Genomic DNA, 22,590 nt, shown 5'->3' with positions numbered 1-22,590 from the left:
TGGCTGGGGAAACCCAACCAGATGGGCAGGGCATAAATTCTGCAATCATTCTTTTCATCCCCCTGAGCACGGCCTTGGCTGGGGAGGGTGGGGTATAAATAAATTATTATTATTATTATTATTATTATTATTATTATTATTATTATTATCATTATCATCATCATCATCATCATCATCATCTTGTGATTTTTTAAAGTTATTTTGAAATTCATACTGCAATATTAGCTTACAAAATGTTATGGGTGGAGAAAATCACAGGGTTGCCATAAACTATAATCCCACCCAAAAACTCTCATTCACATACAGTCTGTACATTTGGGAAGGTCACACACCTCACCTGTGCTAATACTGGCAGTCTTTGGCCTGCACAGGCACACCCGGTGTGTAGAGCCTCCAGCCCCAGGCACTGTCTATCATGAAAATGGGTCCTTTGACTGGGAAGATTCATGCAGTCACTGTCATCGGATGATGAAGGATTGTATCTCAGCTTGTCAGTCACTCTGACTTTGGCTACAAAGAATAAAAGGAACAGAAATGCTTTTGAGGTGCAACTTCTGTATCAATCCTGAGAGCCATTCCATGGACTCTGCACCCCTGTTTCTCAGGACAGGTGTACATTATCCTCATCCTCAGCGGAAAAGACATTAAAGATGGAAGCCTGAGAGAGAGGAAAAGGTTTCTGGCTGCTTCCTGGGTGGGATGGCGGAAACCAAGAGTCGCTTCTGAGAAGGCCTCCCCCCTCCCCTCTTCTTCTCGGGATTTCCTCTCCTCTCCAGGGGACCAATGGTTGGACTGGGCAGAATCACTGCGTCTGGACAGGGCAGGGGCTTATGGGGTGGGAAGAGGATGGAGATTGCAGGAAAATAGGGGTGGGGGGACAGAACCCCCACTTTCCAGGGATCCCTCTCTGGTCGACTTGAAGGGGGGGCATTCCTGGGAGGGAGGGAGAAGCCAAGGCGGCCCCGCCAGCTCTCCCCCCCCAATGCTGCGCTTCCTTGCCCCGGGGTGCCACCTCCTCCCCCCGCCCTTGCCCCCCTCGCATCCCGGAGTCTCCCCTGCACCCAGACGCCCCCTTGGCTCACCCCTCGCCATCTCTCCGTCCCTAATGCCCCCCCAAGACGAGCCGGGGAGGGACAGGGGGTCTCTATCCAGGCGCCTCCCGCACCCCTTAACCCTTTCCTAGCCCGCTTCTCTCCGCGCCCCATGTCCGCCCCTTCGCAGCAGGCGTGCCGGGATCCAGGCCCCACGGAAGGCGCTTGGGGTCTCTGGGTCCTTTTCTCCCCCCTCCCCCCGGGACCCCTTTACCTCTTTCTCCTCGCTCCCGATTTTCCTTTCCTGCAACATCCTAGCGCCCCCCCCCCTAGAGCTGTGGGGCAGAGCAGCAATCCGGAGAGGAAGCTCCACTTGCGGGAGAAGCAGGCAGGCTGGGAGGGGGCTCACCCCCCTCATTTCCGGAGCAGAAGCCGGATTAGAGGAGGAGGAGCCGTGAATTGGAGGCGGGATCTGGGCTTGTGGGGGCGGGGTGAGAGGAGGAGGGGAGGGGAGGGGAGGGAAAGGATTGAGGGGGGGAGAAGAAGAGGAAGTTTTCCCCCTCCCTTTTTCCTTTAGTGGATCAGGAGAGCGGGGGGGTGATCTCGGAGATCCAGCTGCAAAGAGGGGTCCCCCCCACAAGTGCAACCTCCTCCCCCGCCCCCACCCCACGAGCTTAGATCCCTCCGTGTTTTAGGTCTTGGTGCTGTTCAAACCAGAAATGGAGGGGGCAACTAAGCGACTCCCCCCAAATCCCAGCCCCCCACCCCAGCCTCGGACTCAGGCCAGGACAAGGACCGTGGACACAGGCCCCGTCCCTGCACAACAGCCAAGAGGCTCAGAAAAGCAGCCGATACATTGGAGCCAGAAGCGGATTCCAAAATCTGAGGGATCCCTTGGATCAGAAACAAGGAGACCAGCCAGGAAGAGCAGAGCAAAAGAGCAGCCAGTCGTCTTGGTCTTGATGGAAGACTGTCGCCACAGGACTCCCCCCTGCCCCCAGGTGGAACAAGAGGGAAGCCCCCAACAAAAGAAGACCCCAACTTTTATTAGCTGCTAATCCCCCATGCAACACCCCCAAGACTACATCATGACTACATCATTGACACATCACACAGAGGAGGGGTTCAGGGAGGAGGAGAAGAAGAGTTTGGATTTGATATCCCACTTTATCACTACCCGAAGGAGTCTCAAAGCGGCTAACATTCTCCTTTCCCTTCCTCCCCCCCAGCAAACACTCTGTGAGGTGAGTGGGGCTGAGAGACCGCAGAGAAGTGTGACTTCTCTGGAGGAGGAGTTGTGGTGGAAACCTGAGGGTCTTGTCACCTGTCCGGTTCCTCCTTTCCCCTCCCCACGATTACATTCCTGAGGACAAAGAGGAGTTCACTGTTTCCTGCCCCCAGAGGGAAGGGCTGGTCAGTGTCCTGTGTTTCAGTCCCTACTGAATCCACTTCCATATGCAGGTCCTTTGTGAGTGGAATGATCTTCTGTCCAGGACCATCAAGGTTGGCATGCCAAGTGGGTAGGGCTCGCTGGGACGTGTTGGCTGCCTTGTGTCAAGCCTCCCCCCTTTGATAGTCCTTCCCTCAGGGTGCAAAATAAAAGTGGAACAGTGCAGATCCGATGTATGGTTAATTTTCTATGAATTTATAACAGAAGCGTTGCGTATGTCTCGTGTGTGTGTGTGTGTGTGTGTGAGTGTCATGTTTGTACAAACTGAATGATTGCAACACATGAATCCCAATCCCAAAGAAGGGCAGTGCCAAAGAATGCTCCAACTACCGCACAATTGCGTTCATTTCACACGCTAGCAAGGTTATGCTTAACATGCTACAAGGCAGGCTTAAGCAGTATGTAGACCGAGAACTCCCAGAAGTGCAAGCTGGATTTAGAAGAGGCAGAGGAACCAGAGACCAAATTGCAAACATGCGCTGGATTATGGAGAAAGCTAGAGAGTTCCAGAAAGACATCTACTTCTGCTTCATTGACTATGCAAAAGCCTTTGACTGTGTCGACCACAGCAAACTATAGCAAGTCCTTAAAGAAATGGGAGTGCCTGATCACCTCATCTGTCTCCTGAGAAATCTCTTTGTGGGACAAGAAGCTCCAGTTAGAACTGGATATGGAACAACTGATTGGTTCAAAATTGGGAAAGGAGTACGGCAAGGCTGTATATTGTCTCCCTGCTTATTTAACATAAATGCAGAATTCATCATGCGAAAGGCTGGTCTGGATGAATCCTGTAATAAAAAAAATAATGTTTTATATATATGTAATAAATGTTGATAAATGTACCAAGCAAGCACATACATAGATATGTCAACCACATGTCTGGAGCAGCATAAGAAGACCGTCCTGAAACCATTTTGACTCCCAAACTGACCAAATGTTTTCTCTTCAAGGAGGGAGGGGGTGAGGGAACCTTCCCATTGTCTCAGGAATCGGGAATTCACCATCTCAAAGGAATGACCAGACTACCAGGAAAGGGAATCAGATAAGCCATTATCAGATAACCGGGCAGACAGGAAAAATGACAACATTCAAATTTCTGTTGCAGACCACCTTTTCTGTGATGTGGGTATGATGTATGTGAGGGGTGGTCTTGGGTTACGCCCCTTCTGTGATGTATGGAGGGGTGGTCTGGAGCTCCAGGGCAGGGAATTTAAAATGTCTATATAAGGGCAGGCACGCCTTGGTTTGGGGTTCTCCTCAGGGGAGCACCCTGTTGCAGCAGATCAATATTCTCTGGTTGGCGTCAGTTGTTTTCTCCTACCGATGGAGAACCTACAAGGGACTCTATAAAGGGCTCTTGTGTCCCCCATAAGGGAAGAAGGGCAGCTTTTGTTTACAACAGATGGCACCCCAGTTGGGACCTTCGGTTGCCCGGATTCAAGGGGGGGCAAGGAAGGACCGGTGATCCAGCGCGCACCAGGCCATTTGCCAGGAGGAGCCACCAGTCCTCTAGTGACCCCAGGGTCTGGAAAGAACTGGAGTTCCAGCGGGGCTAACCAGAGGAAGCAACGCTTGATCAGGCCAGCCACAAAATGATTTATTTTTAAAATAATCTTTATTGATTTAAACTACACACATATACAAAGAATTTACAATCTCATACTGCAAAAAAGAAAATTTAAAAAAATGAAGAAAAAAGGAAAGAAGAAAATACAGAAAAAGGAAAGAAGAAAAAGCAGATTTATGTGCATAAAAAAATTAATCTTCCTAATTAAATAAAAAAGACTTCTGACAAAATGAGTCTTCCAATCATTCTCATGGTACTGTTTATACTGCCATTGTGTTTCCAACACAGTTTTATATTCTTTAATATTGTTCCGGTCTACTCCACAAACAGCATTTGTTGTGTTTACAAGTATCACTCAAGTTCTGCTAATATGGTGTGGTTGGTACAATATGATCTTCTATAATCCTCAAATATTCTCCATTCTCCAAATATTTTCTGGTTCAATACAACACTAACTCTTCCCATCAGTTTTGCTAGTTGTAAATATTCTAACATGAGTATATGGCTTCTCTTGGTGATGTCCACAAGGGTATTTTTGGCTCAAGTAGTCCTTTATTTATTCCAGATTTTATATCATGATTTTCTTATCACATGGCTCAAAAATCCCCTGTGGACCTTCACTTTTCCGTATATTAAAGAAGCGTGCCATCCAGACTGATTCTCGTGGCCTTCCAAGTCTAAGAGGTCCGTATCTTTTAGTGTAATCCAGTCTTTTATCCAAACCAATCCTGCCGCCACATGGGAGAATTCCAAATCTGGCAATGCAAAACCTCCTCTCTCCTTTTGATCTGTTAATAACTGGTGTTTAATTCTCGGTTTCTTTCCACGCCATATAAATCTAGATATTTCCCTTTTCCACTCCTTAAAACAATTCATTTCTCCTAAAATGGGCATTGTTTGGAATAAGAAAATCATTTTGGGGAGGATATTCATTTTCACAACCGAGACTCTTCCCCAGAGAGAGAAGGAGTTTGGTCCAGGTTTCCATATATTTTTTTAAAAAATTATTTCCATACTTTACTAGAATCATCCTCATATACATTTAAACTTTTATTTGAAATCCAGATCCCTAGGTATTTAACCTTATATTTATTTTCCAGGCCTGTTTTTTCTTGAAGTTCTCCCCCCCCCCTTCCATTGTGAGGTTTTTTGTCAGTAATTTAGTTTTTTTGGTAGTTTATTTTCAGCCCTAGGCCGGCCATAAATTAATCTAGCAAAAGACCTCGGGATGGCCAGGAGCAGCGCATGCGGACGTGAGTCTAGGAATGGAGAAGATTGTGGGCGGGATTCTCTGAAACACCCAGCAACCCAGATTCTCATCCTTGGCTGTCTCTTTTGCTGACGGTCTTCACTCCCAGCCTTCCTGGCAAGAGGTAGCGAGGAGGGGGAGGGGAGAACAGGAGAATTGGGGTTCTGCAATTAGAGAGGCAATTTACTGCAAGGGGAGAACGCCAATCAAAGCTCTCATTCCCTGTTGCGGAACCTGAGATCTGAAACTTCTCCTTTGTCCCAAGGAAGACGCCCCAAGGCTGGTCCAAGTGGCCACTTTGGATAGCAAGGGACTTGGGCTCGGTTTCCAATTTCTCTTTTTCTCGTAAATGCAGCTGCACTGGCAGCACCAAGATCCAGGAGGAAGTGACTGGTGCACGTCAGAGCGCAAGGGCGTTTACAGTTCCTTTCCGTTCTCTCTGGAGCAGCCGGATTTTGCACTGGGCTGCCAGGCGTCCAATGGAAAGGGACTCTTTTCCCTAGAGGCAGAAAAGGGTGCTGGGACCCCATTGTAAATAAAGGGAGGGAGAAGGACTTTGAAGAGACCTTCGTAGAGAAGATGAACGACTGTCAGGTCAGGAAAGACCTGGGAAAAGGCTATCGGGTTTTTGTTTTTGTTTTGCCTTTGGTTGAAAAATGGGATCCCCACATTCTAAGCGTTCTAACCCCCAGACTCAGAGGCATGTGCTGGTCGCAGCAGGAGGGGGGTCTCCCTGGATGCTTCAGCAGCCGGCCTCCTATGGGTCTCCTGCCCCCCTCCTCTCCTCCCTCTGAGCCTGAACTGCTCTCTGCCCCAGACTCTTCCCACTCACCAAACCCTGTTTCCTCCTCAGCTTGCAACACCTCCCCTCCCGTTCTGCTCCCTTTTCTCCCCCTTTCTGCTCATCCCACCACCAGTCCCCAGGCTCTGAGCCTTCTTCCCTTGTGGGTCCCCCAGCTTGTGCCCCCCCTCACCAGCCAGTCCATGACAACAACAGCAGCCACAACACTGTGGTCCTCTGGTAGGAAAACTCCCGAGTAGCATGATTAAAGCAAAACTTCTGGGACTATGGAAAAATACACTCTTTCCCAAACCCTGGAATAAGCAGGAGCTCTGGGGTTGCCCCATGGGGTTCATGAGTGAAGATGCCCCCCCCCAGGAGACTTTCCTGGTACCTGCAGCCCCTCCTTTCCCCTTTTGAAATTAGGTTTGGGGGAACATCTCCCATTCAATTTCAGTATTTCAAGTTTTCTTCAGAACGCGCAGGGCAGGAGGCAGCGATGAAGTTCTGGTGAAGAAGCAGTGCTTGGAGATCATGCGGGGGGGGGGGGAGAGAGTTTGGTGCAAAACCCAAAAGTACTTTCATCTAAAATTATACTCATGATTGTGAGATGTTGCCTTCATTATTTCATTATTATACAGTTTTACATATAAACACCAGAACTTCACATATACCTCATGCTTTTAGGAATGATTTCCTGCTGAGTTTATTGCTCAGAGTGGACTCTGAGAGGAAGACGTCCCACACTCCATACATCTAAATGGGTTCTCCCATGTGAGAATCCCTGGATGTTCCTTAAATAAAGGTAAAGGTAAAGGTAAAGGGACCCCTGACCATTAGGTCCAGTCAAGGACAACTTTGGGGTTGCGGCGCTCATCTCGCTTTACTGGCCGAGGGAGCCGGCGTACAGGTTCCGGCTCATGTGGCCAGCATGACTAAGCTGCTTCTGGCGAACCAGAGCAGTGCACAGAAACGCCATTTACCTTCCCGCCGGAGCGGTACCTATTTATCTACTTACACTTTGACATGCTTTCAAACTGCTAGGGCGGCAGGAACAGGGACCGAGCAACAGGAGCTCACCCCGTTTTGGGGATTCGAACCACCGACCTTCTGATCGGCAAGTCCTAGGCTCTGTGGTTTAACCTACAGCGCCACCCACGTCCCTGTTCCTTAAATGCTCCATTATAAAGAAGGCACTTTCTGCAGTCTTTTCATTTAAACTGCTTCTCCCCTCTGAGTTTGTTGATGGTATGACGGGTTTCAACTCTTAAAGTTCTTCCTGTCCATAAGTCTGTTGATTTTGAACTTCCACTAAGAGTGAACCTCTATCTACTTTCCTGATATTTACACGGTTTGTCTTTTGTGTGAGTCTGTTGACATAAATCAAGGGTTCCACCCTGACTGAAGCTCCTTCTACAGTCCATACCCTTAAATGGTTTCTCCCGTGTGTGTCCGTTGATGTCCTCTAAGTTTTCCACTCTGATTGAAGCTCTTTCCACACTCCATACATTTAAATGGTTTCTCCCCTGTGTGAGTCCGTTGATTGTTCCTAAGGTCTCCACTCTGACTGAATCTCTTTTCACACTCCATGCATTTAAATGGTTTCTCGCCTGTGTGAGTCCGTTGATGTCTCCTAAGGCTTCCATTTTCACTAAAGCTCTTTCCACACTCGATACATTTAAATGGTTTCTCCCCTGTGTGAGTCCGTAGATGATTTCTAAGGTCTACACACTGATTGAAGCTCTTTCCACACTCCATGCATTTAAATGGTTTCTCTCCTGTGTGAATCCGTTGATGTGTTGTAAGGCTTCCACTAAAACTAAAGCTCTTTCCACACTCAATACATTTATATGGTTTCTCCCCTGTGTGAGTTCGTTGATGTGATCTAAGGGCTCTACTCTGATTGAAGTCCTTTCCACACTCGATACATTTAAATGGTTTCTCCCCTTTGTGAATCAGTTGATGTTTTCTAAGGCATCCATGATCACTAAAGCTCTTTCCGCACTCCATACGTTTATATGGTTTCTCCCCTATGTGAATCCGCCAGTGTAATTTAAGGTCTCCATTCTGACTGAAGCATTTTCCACACTCCTGGCATTTAAATGGTTTATCACCTGTATGAGTCTGATGATGTCTTCTAAGCTTTCCATTATCAGTAAAGCTCTTTCCACACTCCATGCATTTAAATGGTTTCTCCCCTGTGTGAATTCGCTGGTGTAATTTAAGATCTCCATTCTGACTGAAGCACTTTCCACACTCCAGACATTCAAATGGTTTTCTCCCTGTATGAGTCTGTTGATGTCTTCTAAGGTTTCCATTATCAGTAAAGCACTTTCTGCACTCCATGCATTTAAATGGTTTCTCCCCTGTATGAGTCCGTTGATGTGTTCTAAGGTTTCCATTGAAACTGAAGCTCTTTCCGCACTTCATACATTTATATGGTTTCTCCCGTGTGAATCCGTTGATGTTTATTGAGGTATCCACTCTGAGTGAAGCTCTTTCCGCACTCCATACATTTATATGGTTTCTCCCCTGTGTGAATCCGCTGGTGTAATTTAAGCTCTCCATTCTGACAGAAACCTTTTCCACACTCCATACATTTAAATGGTTTCTCCCCTGTGTGAGTCCGTTGATGTTTTCTAAGGTCTCCATTCTGACTGAAGCTCTTTCCGCACTCCTGGCATTTAAATGGTTCTCCCCTGTGTGAATCCGTTGATGTGTTCTAAGGTTTCCATTATCAGTAAAGCTCTTTCCACACTCTATACATTTCTGTGGTTTCTCCCCTGTGTGAGTCCGCTGATGTAAACTTAAGTGTCCATTCTGACTGAAGCTCTTTCCACAATCCATGCATTTAAATGGTTTCTCCCCCGTGTGAGTCCATTGATGTCTTCTAAGTGTATCACTCCGATAGAAGCTCTTTCCACACTCCAGACATTTAAAAGGTTTTTCCCCTGTGTGAATCCGTTGATGTAAACTTAAGTGTCCATTCTGACTGAAGTTCTTCCCACACTCCCTACATTGGAATCCTTTCTTGCCCATGTGAGTCTGCTGATTTGTTCTAAGTTTTCCACTATCAGTGAAACTTTTCCCACACTCCAGACCTTTAAATGGTTTCTCCCCTGTTGGAGTTTGTTGATGTGAACTATGTTTCCTCATTCAATGAAGCATATTCCACATTTCACACATTTTAATTTCTATTCCTAGTGGGGGGGGGGAGGTGACCCACCCCCTGGAGTTCTGACTGTCTTCTCCATCTCTTCTTCAGAGTGGGAGGAAAGGGAATCCTGTTTTGGTTTCGAGGAAGCACCTTCTCCTATATCAACGTCTACTACATTCCGTTACCTCCTTCCCATGTTCCCAGCTTTTAGGAAGTGAAGTTGCAATGTCAAATGATAGTAATTCATGAGCAACTATCAAAATCCTCAATCAATGTTCATGAAGCAGCTTGATTCTTTAAAGAATGATGACGCAGGTGCGCCCCTAGAGCTACGGCGCAGAGCAGCAATTTGGAGTAGAAGCTCCACTTGCGGGCGAAGCAGGCAGGTTGGGGGGGGCTCTCTCCGCTAATTTCGGAAACAGAAGCCAGATTGCGGGGGGGGGGAGGAGGTGCAACGCTTGGTGGAGGGATTTGGGGTTGTGGGGGCGGGGTGAGAGGAGGATGTACCGGGAAGGGAAGAATTGAGGGGGACGAAGGAGAGGAAGGTTTCCCCCCTCCCTTCTTCCTTCTGGGGATGAGGAGAGCGGGGCAGGGGCTGATCCCAGCAATTCAGCTGCAAAGTGGGGTCCCCCCTATAATGTTTACATTGCAAAATCCTTCCCTCCCCCTGCCACCCACGCCATGATCTTAGATCCATTCAATGTTTTAGGTATTGGGGCACATTGAGCAGCGGGTTGGGCTCTGTGACTCCTGTGTTACGGAGAAAATGGGGCTTGGGCTTTTGCACACAGAGAGAGACACACACCAGACACCCAGGTAAAATTCTTCCCTTGTGTCTCCATCAGAGGCAACACAATGAGGCCAGGAAGAAAGCAAGGCAGCTGTTGATCTGTTTGCGCGCGGAGACCCCCCCCCGCCCCATGCAAGGAGTGAAGCAGCCCAGAACTAAAGCGCGTTGCAATTTATACAATTTATACGCCCCCCGTCACAGAGAGAGCACCCCAAAAACATCTCCGTTTGCGCCACAAAATGCGTTGTACATGGAAATCAGATCAGACTCCGAGTTCATGTTTGGGCAACATTGCAAGTCTGTCTGTCCATCGGGATGCCTGACGATTCCTGCTCCCTGCCTTTTCCTGGCCAGCCAGAGAGATCATTGGAAAGGGCGGATTTCTTGACTCCAGAATCCATCATGGCAGACCCGTTTCATTCAGGCATAGAGATCTGCTCTTTGGACCAGCCTGCTTGGACCATGTGGATCATCAATGGATCATATGGATCATCACTGGATCATCCATGATGTCATACCCATCTCACGGAGGGGGGCTCAGGAAGAATCTCCTGCCACGTGACTGGGGGAGTCTGGAGGCTGACGGGGGTCAGACAGAGCTGCTGTTTTGCTCTCCTTCCTATTTCAGCTCATGTTTTACTGGCAGAAGTTCTATTTCATCAAGAAATGGGTGGATTCATTGAGGAAACGGGGCTAAGCGAAAGCATCCGTTGTAGAGAGGCAAATGGGTCCTTTTACGGAAATGTGTCTGTGTAAATGCGCTTATCCCCGTGCATTTATAATGGCAAGACATTAAATCCCATGAGATCCACAAGCACCAAACCCATAAGCCCACCTAGGAGTCCAAAAGCACAGAACGAAGCAGCCCTATCAAAAGTTGGGTGTCTAACAACAACAACAACAACAAAATGTTTTTTGTACCCCACCCATCCAACTGGATTGCTCCAGCCTCTCTGGGCAGCTTACAAAAGGATAGAAGAAAACATAGCGCAACATAAAACATTAAAAGCTTCCCGATACGGAGCTGCTTTTAGGCGTCTATGGAGGTCGTATAATGGTTTATCTCATTGACATCTGGTGGGAGAGCGTTCCACAGGGCAGTCACGACAACTGAGAAGGCTCTCTGTAACCTCACTTCTCGCAATGAGGGAACTGCCAGAAGGCCCTCGGAGCTGGACCTTATGCTTTTCATATAATCAGTTAGCCATATATCCATAAAGGTAAAGGTAAAGGTACCCCTGCCCGAACGGGCCAGTCTTGACAGACTCTGGGGTTTGTGCGCCCATCTCACATCTATTGGCCGGGGGCCAGCGCTGTCCGCAGACACTTCCGGGTCACGTGGCCAGCGTGACAAGCTGCATCTGGCGAGCCAGCGCAGCACACGGAACGCCGTTTACCTTCCCGCTGGTAAGCGGTACCTATTTATCTACTTGCACCCGGGAGTGCTTTCGAACTGCTAGGTGGGCAGGCGCTGGGACCGAGCAGCGGGAGCGCACCCCGCCGCGGGGATTCGAACCGCCGACCTTTCGATCGGCAAGCCCTAGGCGCTGAGGCTTTAGCCCACAGCGCCACCCGCGTCCCTCATATATCCATATATAACCATATATCCTTATAATGATTTTTTTATAATCCATGTTTGAATCATGAAGGCTTCTGCAAAGCTTAGGGAAAAATGCTTAGATTTGAAATGCCAAGATTCAAAAAAAAGAAGAGGGCGATATTCTTCAGCGTCTGCAGAGAGGAGACATTTGAAATCGCCCGGGCTCTCCTTGCGCCTGAAGACGTCTCTACTGTTCCATACAAAACAATAATGGAACAGCTGAAGGGGCACTTTTCGCTGCAGCCCTCAGTGGTGGCTCGCCGAAATGCCTTCTACGCAAAGCGGCAAGCCCCTGAGGAAACCATAACTGGGTTTGAGACCTCTCTCTGCCAAGCCGCCCAGTTCTGCAACTTCTCAGAGCTGGAGAACATGCTTCATGACCGCCTCGTCGGTGGCCTGAAGGATGAGAAGCTGCAACGACACCTCTACGCTTCCGGCGGGAAGGTAATCGCTGTTTCCGTGCGCTGCTCTGGTTCGCCAGAAGCGGCTTAGTCATGCTGGCCACATGACCCGGAAGCTGCACGCCGGCTCCCTCGGCCAATAAAGTGAGATGAGCGCCGCAACCCCAGAGTCGCCAGCGACTGGACCTAATGGTCAGGGGTGCCTTTACCTTTAATAGGAGTTTTTATAGCCTTTGGAGGTACAGTGGTACCTCGGGTTAAGAACTTAATTCGTTCCGGAGGTCCGTTCTTAACCTGAAACTGTTCTTAACCTGAAGCACCACTTTAGCTAATGGGGCCTCCTGCTGCCGCCGCGCCTCCAGACCATGATTTCTGTTCTCATCCTGAAGCAAAGTTCTTAACCTGAGGTACTATTTCTGGGTTAGCGGAGTCTGTAACCTGAAGCGTCTGTAACCTGAAGCGTATGTAACCCGAGGTACCACTTTGTGTTTTGCTTGAAGGCTTTTGAAACGTGACAAAACACCCTGGATGTTTGGAGCAGTTTGCATAGGCAGACTCCTGGGTAGCGGTCCTGAGAGAGAACCCTACATAAGCTCAAAGGAAAGTATTGTACCTCGCTGAGGATCCAGTGGGCACTGAAGGAGGCAGAAGTAATCAAACCCCCCAAAAGAAAGAGCACTTTTCCAGAGGAGAGGTGAAAAAGAACTAACTGATCTGGCCCCCAAAGGCTCCCATATCAGCCTTTAATTGGCCAGACCTAGGAGTTTTGATAGCCTTAGGGGGCCTACAACACCCGGACTCTGAGCCTTCTTCCCTTGGGGGTTCCCCAGCTGGTGCCTCCCCCCCCTTTCACCCAACCAGCCCATGACAGCAACAGCAGCAACAACAGTAAAATCAGTACAATAATAATATGCACACTGGTCCTCTGGCAGGAAGAATAATAACTTCTGGGACTATGGGAAAGGACTATTTTCCCCAAACCCCAGAATAAGCAGGAGCTATGGGATTGCCCCATGGGGTTCGTGAGGGAAGATGGGGCCCCCAGGAGACTTCCCTGGTACCTGCAGCCCCTCCTTCCCCCTCTTGCAATAAGGCTTGGGGAAAATCTCCCATTAAATTACAGTATTTTAAGTTTTCTTCAGAACACGTAGGAGGCAGGGAGAAGTTCTAGTGAAGAAGCAGTGTTTGGAGATCATGTGGTGGTGGGGGGGAGAGAGTTTGGTGCAAAAACCAGTCACACACATATGCACCAGTCTTGCATGCTTGAGTACAGCAACTCCAGGGCATAAGCCAAGTATCGGCAGTGTAGGGGCCACGTGTAAAGCAATTCCCATGCTGAGGTCAAAAACACAGAGGCAGCAGGACTTCTTTAGTAATAGTTTACTGAGCTTTCAAAGCATGCAGTTCTCACTGGGTCCCCAGTGAGGCACAAAACTTAGCTCCTGAGAGCAAATCCAGTTTCAGCAGTAAAATCATACAGCACACAGGATATCTAGATCAGGTACACACACCGGCATAAGGGAGCAAGGGAGGAAAGAGGCTGGAAGGGCACAGGGCAAAGGATGTGTGTCTTTCGCTTCCTGTCGTCTGGGAGGGAAGTCAGGAACTCAGCATCTGCAGGGACTTCACGAAGCAAAGCTTTCTGCCACTCCTTGCAGGCACATCCCAGAAACACACACTGTGATCTGTGGTGTGTTGCCATATCAATTGTTTTTGAAAGGTTATCATGATGTGGTCAAGAAACCAGTAATGGACAATATATCGCCCAGCCCTCACTGACCACCAAGTAATCCAGATAAACCCTCTTCCCTTCTCTATCGAAAGGTATATCACATCTTAGATTATAATCACATTATTTGACATTGCCTTCAATATTTCATTACTATACAGTTTTACACATAAATACCAGAACTTCACATACACAACATGTTTTAAAGACCAATTTCCTGGTGAGTTCATTTCTGTGAAGAAAAGAGTGGACTCTGAGAGGAAGATGTCCCACACTCCATACATTTAAATGGGTTCTTACATGTGAGAGTCTCTGGATGTTCCTTAAAAACTCCATTGTAAATAAAGCACTTTTTGCAATCTTTTCATTTAAACTGCTTCTCCTCTTTGAGTTTGTTGATGGTTTGACGGGTTTCAAGTACTAAAGTTCTTCCTGTCCGTGAGTCTGTTGATTTAGAACTTCCACTAGGACTGAACCTCTATCTACTTTCCTGATATTTATAAGGTTTGGCTTTTGTTTGAGTTTGTTGACATAAATCCAAGGGTTCCACTCTGACTGGAGTTCCTTCCATAGTCCATACATTTAAACAGTTTCTCCACTGTGTGTCTGCTGATGTTTTCTAAGGTGTCCATTCTGGCTGAAGCTCTTTCCGCACTCCATGCATTTAAATGGTTTCTCTCCTGTGTGAGTCTGTTGATGTCTTCTAAGTTTTCCATTATCACTAAAGCTTTTTCCGCACTCCATACATGTAAATGGTTTCTCCCCTGTGTGAGTCTGCTGATGTATATTGAGGTGTCCACTCTGACTGAAGCTCTTTCCACACTCCATACATTTATATGGTTTCTCCCCTGTGTGAGTCCGTTGATGTTTTCTAAGTTTTCCATTATCATTAAAGCTCCTTCCACACTCTATACATTTATATGGTTTCTCCCCTGTGTGAGTCCGTTGATGTGTTCTAAGGCTTCCATTCTCAGTGAAGCACTTTCCACACTGCATACATTTAAATGGTCTCTCTCCTGTGTGTGTCTGTTTATGTATATTGAGGTGTTCACTCCGACTGAAACTCTTTCCACATTCCATACATTTATATGGTTTCTCCCCTGTGTGAGTCCGTTGATGTTTTCTAAGATTTCCATTATCACTAAAGCTCTTTCCACACTCCATACATTTAAATGGTTTCTCCCCTGTGTGAGTCCGTTGATGTGTTCTAAGGCTTCCATTCTCACTGAAGCACTTTCCACACTCCATACATTTAAATGGTTTCTCCCCTGTGTGAGTCCGTTGATGTGTTCTAAGGCTTCCATTCTCACTGAAGCACTTTCCACACTCCATACATTTAAATGGTTTCTCCCCTGTGTGAGTCCGTTGATGTGTTCTAAGGTATCCATTATCACTAAAGCTCTTTCCACACTGCATACATTTAAATGGTTTCTCTCCTGTGTGTGTCTGTTGATGTATATTGAGGTGTCCACTCTGACTGAAACTTTTTCCACATTCCATACATTTATATGGTTTCTCCCCTGTGTGAGTCCGTTGATGTTTTCTAAGTTTTCCATTATCACTAAAGCTTTTTCCACACTCCATACATTTATATGGTTTCTCCTCTGTGTGAGTCCGTTGATGTATATTACGGTGTCCACTCTGACTGAAGCTCTTTCCACACTCCATACATTTATATGGTTTCTCCCCTGTGTGAATCCGTTGATGTATATTGAGGTGTCCACTCTGACTGAAGCTCTTTCCACACTCCATACATTTATATGGTTTCTCCCCTGTGCTATTATGTTGATGTCTTCTAAGTTTTCCATTATTGCTAACACTCTTTCCGCACTCCATACCTTTAAATGGTATCTTCCCTGTTGGAGGTCGTTGATGTGAACTATGTGTGCTCATTCAATGAAGAATATTACACATTTTAATTTCTATTCCTAATGAAGCGAAAGGTGCACCATTCCCTGGAGTTTTAACTGTCTTCACCATCTCCTTCTTCAGAGTGGGAGGAAAGTAAATCCTGTTGGGTTTCAAGGAAGAGAATTAAGGGAAAGACAACACATCAACCTCCATTAGCACATTCTCCTATTTCAATGTCTCCTACACTCCCTCACCTCCTACCCATGTTCCCAATTTTTAGGAACTGAAGTTGCCATGTCAGATGATAGTAATTCAAGAGCACCTTTCCAAATCCTCAATCAATGTTCCATAAAGCAGCATGATTTCTTAAAGAATGATGTGCTGTCTGATATCGTGCCCATCTTCTGATGCAGGACTATCCTAAAATGACACTGAAAAGCAGGATATTCAAGGCAAATAGATAAACTGTAGTTAGTGGAATGTGTAGTACCTTGAAAATGTAGTATTGATTCACTAATGGCCTGAAGTTGTGTTATTTCTGGGGACATGAATTTATTCCTGTTCTGTCTTAAAGATCATAATCATACGATGTCATGGGGTGTTAGGGGAGCAGTAGTACCTTTGGTGGGGGAAATGTCATGTTTCACCTTTGGCTTCCGGAAGCTGTCAGCATGCAACAGGGGCCACAATCCCAGGAACGGCTTCAACCGGCCAGCTAAACCAAGTGAGGATAGCTGATGGGTCTCAAATTCTTGGTGGGTTGGGAAATTCTGCTGTGGGTGATGGCAGGCTCTGGTGGATGGAAAGGATGAGAACAACAGTGAATCCCACAGTCAAGAAGGCAGATTGTGCCCATTCTGCAGAGGAAAGTCAGGGCAGATGGGGCTCGTCAACCGGGGAAGGAAGCCCAACGGGAAGGAAATCTCTGGTCATAATACTTTGGTGCACTCTCTCACTTCCTCTTGAATTATCTTCAGGAGAAGAAAATGCTATGGAGGAAAACTTACAGAAATCCAGAGTGGACTCTCTAAGACGGTTGGATGGTGTCCTGGACACCTACTTCCAGCAACTCCGATGGCCCCTTGAAAGCTAATGAAAGTCTTGGGCCTGGAGCTTCTGAAGGGGTAGGACCAGGAAAGCTTCTGCCACCATTATCCCTCCAATTGCGATTCAGGCCTCATCATACGACAGAAACTTCCCTGGTTGCACTGCTTGATGATCTCCGATGGGCTAGAGACCAAGGGGAAAGCTCTTTCCTGGTTCTGCTGGTTCTCTCAGCAGCTTTGGAGACCTTTGACCATGGTATCCTTCTGGACCCTCTAGGGGAGCTGAGGGCACTGCTGTGCAGTGGTTCCCCTCCTTCCTCCTGGGCCATGTCCAGAAAGTGGTGTTGGGGGATGAGTGTTCAGACCCCTGGGCTCTCACTTGTGGGGTGCCTCAGGGCTCCGTCCTCTCCCCCATGCTTTTTAATATCTATACAAAGTCACTGGGAGAGATCATCAGCGGGTTTGGGCTGCGTGTTCCCCAGTATGTGGATGATACCCAGCTCTTCCACTCTTTTAAATTGGAACCAGTGAAGGTCCTGTGTGAGTTTCTGGAGGCACTTGGAGGATGGATGGCGGCTAACAGATTGAGGTTGAATCTTGATAAGAAAGAAATACTGTCCCAGGGGGACAGGGGGCAGGCAGGTGTGGGAGACTCCCTAGACCTGATGGGGGTAACTGTGCCCCAAAAGGACCAGGTGCACAACCTGGGGGTCATTTTGGACTCACAGCTGTCCATGGAGGCACAGGTTAATTTTGTGTCAAGGGCAGTTGTCTGCCAGCTCCATCTGGTACGCTGGCTGAGACCCTCCATGCCTGGAGACTGTCTCCCCAGAGTGGTGCATGCTCTGGTGATCTCCCGCTTGGACGACTGCCATGCGCTACATGGGGCCATCTTTGAAGGTGATTCGTAAACTGCAACTAATCCAGAATGTGGCAGCTAGACAACAGAATGGGAGCAGCCACTGAGACAACATAACACCAGTCTGAAAGGATCTTCATTGACTCCCAGTACATTTCTGAGCACAATTCACATTGTTGGTGCTGACCTTTAAATTGCTGTGGTTGCATTTTTCAGGCATAGATTCCTGTTATGCCTTCTGTCACAAATTTATTTGCTGAAGGAATTTTTTGTTGTCTCTGAAGTTCTTTTCCTACTCTGATAATTGTATGTGGAAATCATTATGGAGGAGCAAGATCATTGACCTAAAGCCCTAAACACCCTCACTCTCTGTAGACCTGAAGGAGCGTCTCCACCCCCATCGCTCAGTCTGTACACTGAGGTCCTCCTTCGAGGGTCTTCTGCTGGTTCACCCCCCCCACCCCATTGAGAAGCGAAGTTACAGGTAAGCAGGCATAGGGCAAGGAAATGGGCAACTATCTGACATTTAGAAGACAGCTGAAGGCAGCCCCGTATCAGGATGTTTTTAATGTCTGATGTTTTACTGTCTTTTATATGTACTGTAATTTGCCCAGAGTGGCTGGGGAAACCCAGCCAGTTAGGCAGGGGAGAAATACTACCATCATTCTTATTATATTGTGATTTTTTTGTAGATATTTTGGAATTCGTACTGCAATATCAGTTCATGAAATGTTATGGGTGGAGAAAATCACAGGGATGCCGTAAACGGTAATCCCACCCACAAACTCTCATTCACATACAGTCTGTAAATTTGGGGAGGTCACACACCTCACCGGTGCTAATACTGGCAGTCTTTGGCCTGTATAAGCACACCTTGTATGTAGAGCCTCCAGCCACAAGCACTGTCTACCATGAAAATGGGTCCTTTGGGAAGAATCTCAGCTTGTCAGTCACTTTGACACTGCCTACAAAGAATAATAGGAACAGAAAAGCTTTTGAGGTGCAACTTCTGTATCAATCCTGAGAGCCATTCCATGGACTCTGCACCCCTGTTTCTGATGACAGGTGTACATTATCCTCATCCTCAATGAAGCTGGCAGTGGAAAAGACATTAAAGATGGAAGCCTGAGAGAGAGGAAAAGGTTTCTGGCTGCTTCCAGGGTGGGATGGCAGAAACAAAGAGCCGCTTCTGAGAAGGCCTCTCCCCTCCCCTCTTCCTCTTGGCATTTCCTCTCCTCTCCAGGAGGACCCATTGATGGACTTGGCAGAATGGCTGTGTCTGGACAGGGCAGGGGCTTATGGGGTGGGAGGAGGATAGAGGTTGCAGGAAGGAAAGGGTGGGGGGACACGACCCCCCACTTTCCAGGGATCCCACTGGTAGCTTTGAAGGGGTGGCAGATTCTTGGGCAGGAGGAAGAAGCCAATGCGGCCCCTCCAGAGAATCCCGGCAGGCGACATGATGGAGACAAGCCCCATCATCTACCTAGCTCCCCCCCCCCATCATTGCTGCCCTTCCCTGCCCCAGGGATGCTCCCCCTCCGACTTCCTCGACCCCCTCCCTCTTTCCCTGAGTCTCCCCTGCACCCAGAGGCCGCCTTGGCGGGGCTCACCCTCACCCTTCACGCCCCACCTCTCCATCCAGAGGACAACCCCCACAGCACGAGCCACACGGGGGTCTCTATCCAGGCGTCCCTCGTGCCCATTAACCCTTTCATGGCCCGCCTTTCTCCGTGCAGATCCCACAGGGCCCCAGGGATGCCTGTGCTGGGGAAACGGGGCAAGGAGGCCTTCGTGGGGACCCCCTGGGTGGGGGTCCCATGTCCGCCGCTGCCAAGGCGCCTAAGGGGCCCACGAAAGATGCTTTTTGGGAGCTGGTGGGGGCCATGATGGAGACAAGCCCCAAAGACTGGACTACCTAGCTCCCCCCCCCCATTGCTGCCCTTCCCTGCCCCAGGGATGCTCCCCCCGACTTCCTCGACCCCTCCCTCTTTCCCTGAGTCTCCCCTGCACCCAGAGGCCGCCTTATCGGGGCTCACCCACCGCTCGCCCTGCACGCCCCACATCTCCATCAAGAGCACCCCCCCCCAACACGAGCCACACGGGGGTCTCTATCCAGGCGTCTCTCGCGCCCATTAACCCATTCATGACACGCCTTTCTCCATGCGGAGCCCACAGAGCCCCAGGGATGCCTGCCTGGGGAAAACGGGGCAAGGGGTCCCTCGTGGGGACCTCCTGAGTGGGGGCACCATGTCCGCCCCCGCCAGGGCGCCTTAGGGGCCAAGGAAAGCCCCCTCCGCAGCACTCGTGCAGGGATCCAGGCCCTGCCCGTGGGGCCCACGAAAGGCGCTTTGGGGAGCTGGCGGGAGTCTCTGGGTCCTTACCGCCCCTCCCCTCCCCCCGCAATCCCTTTACCTCTTTGTCCTTGCTCCCGATTCTCCTTTCCTTCCCTGCAACATCCACGGGGGTGGGGTGTCCTCCCCTGCCTCCTCCCTCCCCTTTCTGAAAGCGCGCGCCCCTAGAGCTACGGCGCAGAGAAGCAATCCAGCGCAGAAGCTCCACTTGCGGGAGAAGCAATCAGTTTGGGAGGGGAGGAGGAAGAGGAGGAGGAGGAGGAGGAGGAGGAGGAGGAGGAGGAGGAGGAGGAGGAGGAGGAGGAGGAATGGATGCAACGTATGGGGGCGGGATTTGGGGTTGTGTGGGAGGGGTGAGAGAACGATGTGCCGGGAGGGGAGGGGAGGAATTGCGGGGGGGAGGTTTCCCTCCTCCCCTCTTCCATCTGTGGATCACGAGAGCGGGGGGGGGGTGATCTGGCAATCCAGTGACAAAGTGGGGTTCCCCCCGCTATAATGTTTATATTGCAAAACCCTTCCCTCGCCCACCCCACGCCACGAGCCGTGCGCCCGTGTTTTAGGTATTGGTGCTCTTCAGACCAGGATGGGGGGACAGTTATACGACTCCCCCAAAACCCCAAGTCCCCACCACCTCCTCTGACTAAGGCCGGGACAATGACCGTGGACACAGGCACCTTCCATGCACAACAGCCAAGAGGCTCAGAAAAGCAGCCTAGCCCTATACAATTGTAGCCAGAAGCGGATACCATGAATCGGACTGTGTCCTCCGAGTATCCAATATAGAAAACTGTAGAAACGTCCGATAATCGCCAAAATTCAACGGTTTGACGGATGTCATTGGTTCCCACTGTTAACGGAAAAAATCTGAGGGCTCTCTTGGACAAAAAGTAAAGACACCAACCAGGATAACTTGGAGCAAAACAGCAGCCTGTAGGCTTGGCCTTTATTGATCTGTTGCAACAGGGTGTTTCTCTCACCAGCAAGAGAGAGGAAAAGACCCAGAACAATGGGCTGCAAGACCTTATAAAAACTTTTGAAATTCCCCTCCTCTAGCTCAAGCCCACCCCCAGAAACATCATGCATACATTACAGAAAGGAGGGGTTGACATCATGCATACATTACAGAAAGGAGGTGATGAGGGAGGAGTTGTGGTGGTAACCTGAGTGTCCAGTCACCTGGCTTTCCCCCTGCCCATGAGTCACTTCCAGGAGACAAAGGAGAGTTTGCAGTTTCCTGCCCCCAGAGGGAAGAACTGATCATTGTCCTTTGTTTCAGTCTGTTCTGAATCCACTACCATATGCAAGTTCTTTGTCAGTTTGATTGTCTTCTGTCTGGGATTATCAAGGCTGACATAGCAACTGGGCAGGGCTCCTGTGGATGTGCTGGTATGCTGAAGAGATTATGGCTGACCAGAAACCAAGCACCCCCCTTTGATATTAAAATAAAAATGGAACAGTGCAAATCCGATGTATGGTTGATTTTCTATGAATTCATAAGAGAAATGTGGCGTATGTAGTGTGTGAGTGTGAGTGTGTGTGAAGTTTGTACAAACAGAATGATTGGGGTGGGGGGGTTCCTGCTACAGTTCCCCCCTTCGGAGATAAGATTGCAAAGGTGGCTACTTTGCAATCCTTTTCTCCGCACAATTTAAGGTGGTAAATAATAACCTGGTATTCTCCGTCCCAGATGTGTGTGTCCATGTGAACCTGAAAGGGACTTGGATATCATGCTACTTTAAGGATATTTGCATAGAAATATAATGGTGTGACAGTGCACATAGTTAGACATAGGATATCGTGTAAATTAATATTTTGTTGCTCAGTTACTTGTGGTATTCTAGCACCTTGGAAGAAATATTTTCTCAATAGTGATCTATGCTTTACATTTAGGCAGGAAGGTCCACTAATGACTGAAAAGTGCAGTTTGCTTCCCCCCCGCCATTTGTGTGTTCTCAGGTGTCAAGGTAGCTCTTCTGTGGTCTCACATCGGCATGGTGTCGCAGTAGTGGCAATCCCTGGTGAATCCACTTAGGGCTTTCATATTTATCATGTAGCCTGGTACCCACCACAGCTGGCACAGGTTTCGGACACGTCCTGAGAGAAATGTCTTTGCCTTGGCCAAAATCCATGGGATTTCTGATTATTATTACAGGCTCTGGTCTTGCAGTCATGGGAGTTGCTCACTTGCACTTTAAGGATCAGAGAGCTAATTGCAGCCTGGATACACTTGCCCAATTCAAACTGAGTCCAATTTGAATTTATGTGCCCATGGTTCTCAACCTTTCAAACCAGTCTGTTAAAGGAAAACCGTTCTTAAAAGGGCACTTTGTCCAAATAAGACAATTTAACTCTATAAGGGATCATTCCTGCTAAACCAAAGCATATGCACCTTCATGTATCTTATCAGCTTCTCTTTGGTAAAGCGAGTTTTAGCACATTTTAAAATGGGTAGGGAAAGTCGGCAGAGTGCCAGGTGGGACAATGAAATGTGGTTATCTAAACATTGGACTACACAATAGTGTGAGCTATCAGAAAGTATAAAATGCATGAGAATTGGTGTGCAAGCAATAAGACATTAAACATAACAATTTCACACAAAAATACCCCCCCTTGTGGAAATAACACACTGTCAGACACATTTCAACATTCCTACATAATAACACTTAATACAAAACAAACTAATTAAATATCAGTTGCATATCTTGACACAATTGTGATCTTTTACGCA

General features: G+C 48.3%; 4 protein-coding genes across 6 annotated transcripts in view; all 4 read right to left on the bottom strand.

Moving 5' to 3' along the window:
- The window catches only part of LOC309541273 (uncharacterized protein), a 109,364-nt gene extending 107,800 nt beyond the window's left edge, over positions 1 to 1,564 (bottom strand). The window contains exon 1 of the mRNA XM_082238935.1: positions 1,306 to 1,564. The gene's annotated coding sequence lies outside the window, so the exon portion shown is untranslated. The remainder of the gene's footprint in view (positions 1 to 1,305) is intronic.
- The window catches only part of LOC309541306 (uncharacterized protein), a 51,282-nt gene that overhangs the window by 8,303 nt on the left and 20,389 nt on the right, over positions 1 to 22,590 (bottom strand). The window contains exon 1 of one of the 2 annotated variants that reach the window (XM_082239031.1): positions 18,345 to 18,375. The exons of the other annotated variant lie outside the window; for it this stretch is intronic. The gene's annotated coding sequence lies outside the window, so the exon portion shown is untranslated. Of the gene's footprint in view, positions 1 to 18,344; positions 18,376 to 22,590 lie in introns of those variants that run through there. 2 annotated transcript variants of the gene reach the window in all.
- On the bottom strand, positions 6,619 to 9,342 carry LOC309541303 (uncharacterized protein). Its single transcript, XM_082239018.1, has one exon. It carries the CDS (start codon positions 9,232 to 9,234, stop codon positions 7,507 to 7,509), a length of 1,728 nt encoding a protein of 575 aa, XP_082095144.1. The 5' UTR covers positions 9,235 to 9,342; the 3' UTR covers positions 6,619 to 7,506.
- LOC309541347 (uncharacterized protein) lies at positions 13,500 to 16,386 on the bottom strand. 2 transcript variants are annotated; one of them, XM_082239144.1, is made up of 2 exons: positions 16,254 to 16,386; positions 13,500 to 15,766 (listed from the first exon to the last, which is right to left on the bottom strand). In XM_082239144.1, the coding sequence occupies exon 2, from the start codon at positions 15,646 to 15,648 to the stop codon at positions 14,338 to 14,340; it is 1,311 nt and encodes a 436-aa protein (XP_082095270.1). In that variant the 5' UTR covers positions 15,649 to 15,766; positions 16,254 to 16,386; the 3' UTR covers positions 13,500 to 14,337. The 2 variants fall into 2 exon arrangements, with proteins under 2 accessions (XP_082095270.1, XP_082095269.1); XM_082239143.1 differs by having other exon boundaries at positions 16,226 to 16,364.

Source organism: Podarcis vaucheri (genome assembly GCF_965113315.1).
Source record: "Podarcis vaucheri genome assembly, chromosome: 10".
NCBI classification, from domain to species: domain Eukaryota; kingdom Metazoa; phylum Chordata; class Lepidosauria; order Squamata; family Lacertidae; genus Podarcis; species Podarcis vaucheri.
This window is presented reverse-complemented; position numbering and strand designations above follow the sequence as displayed.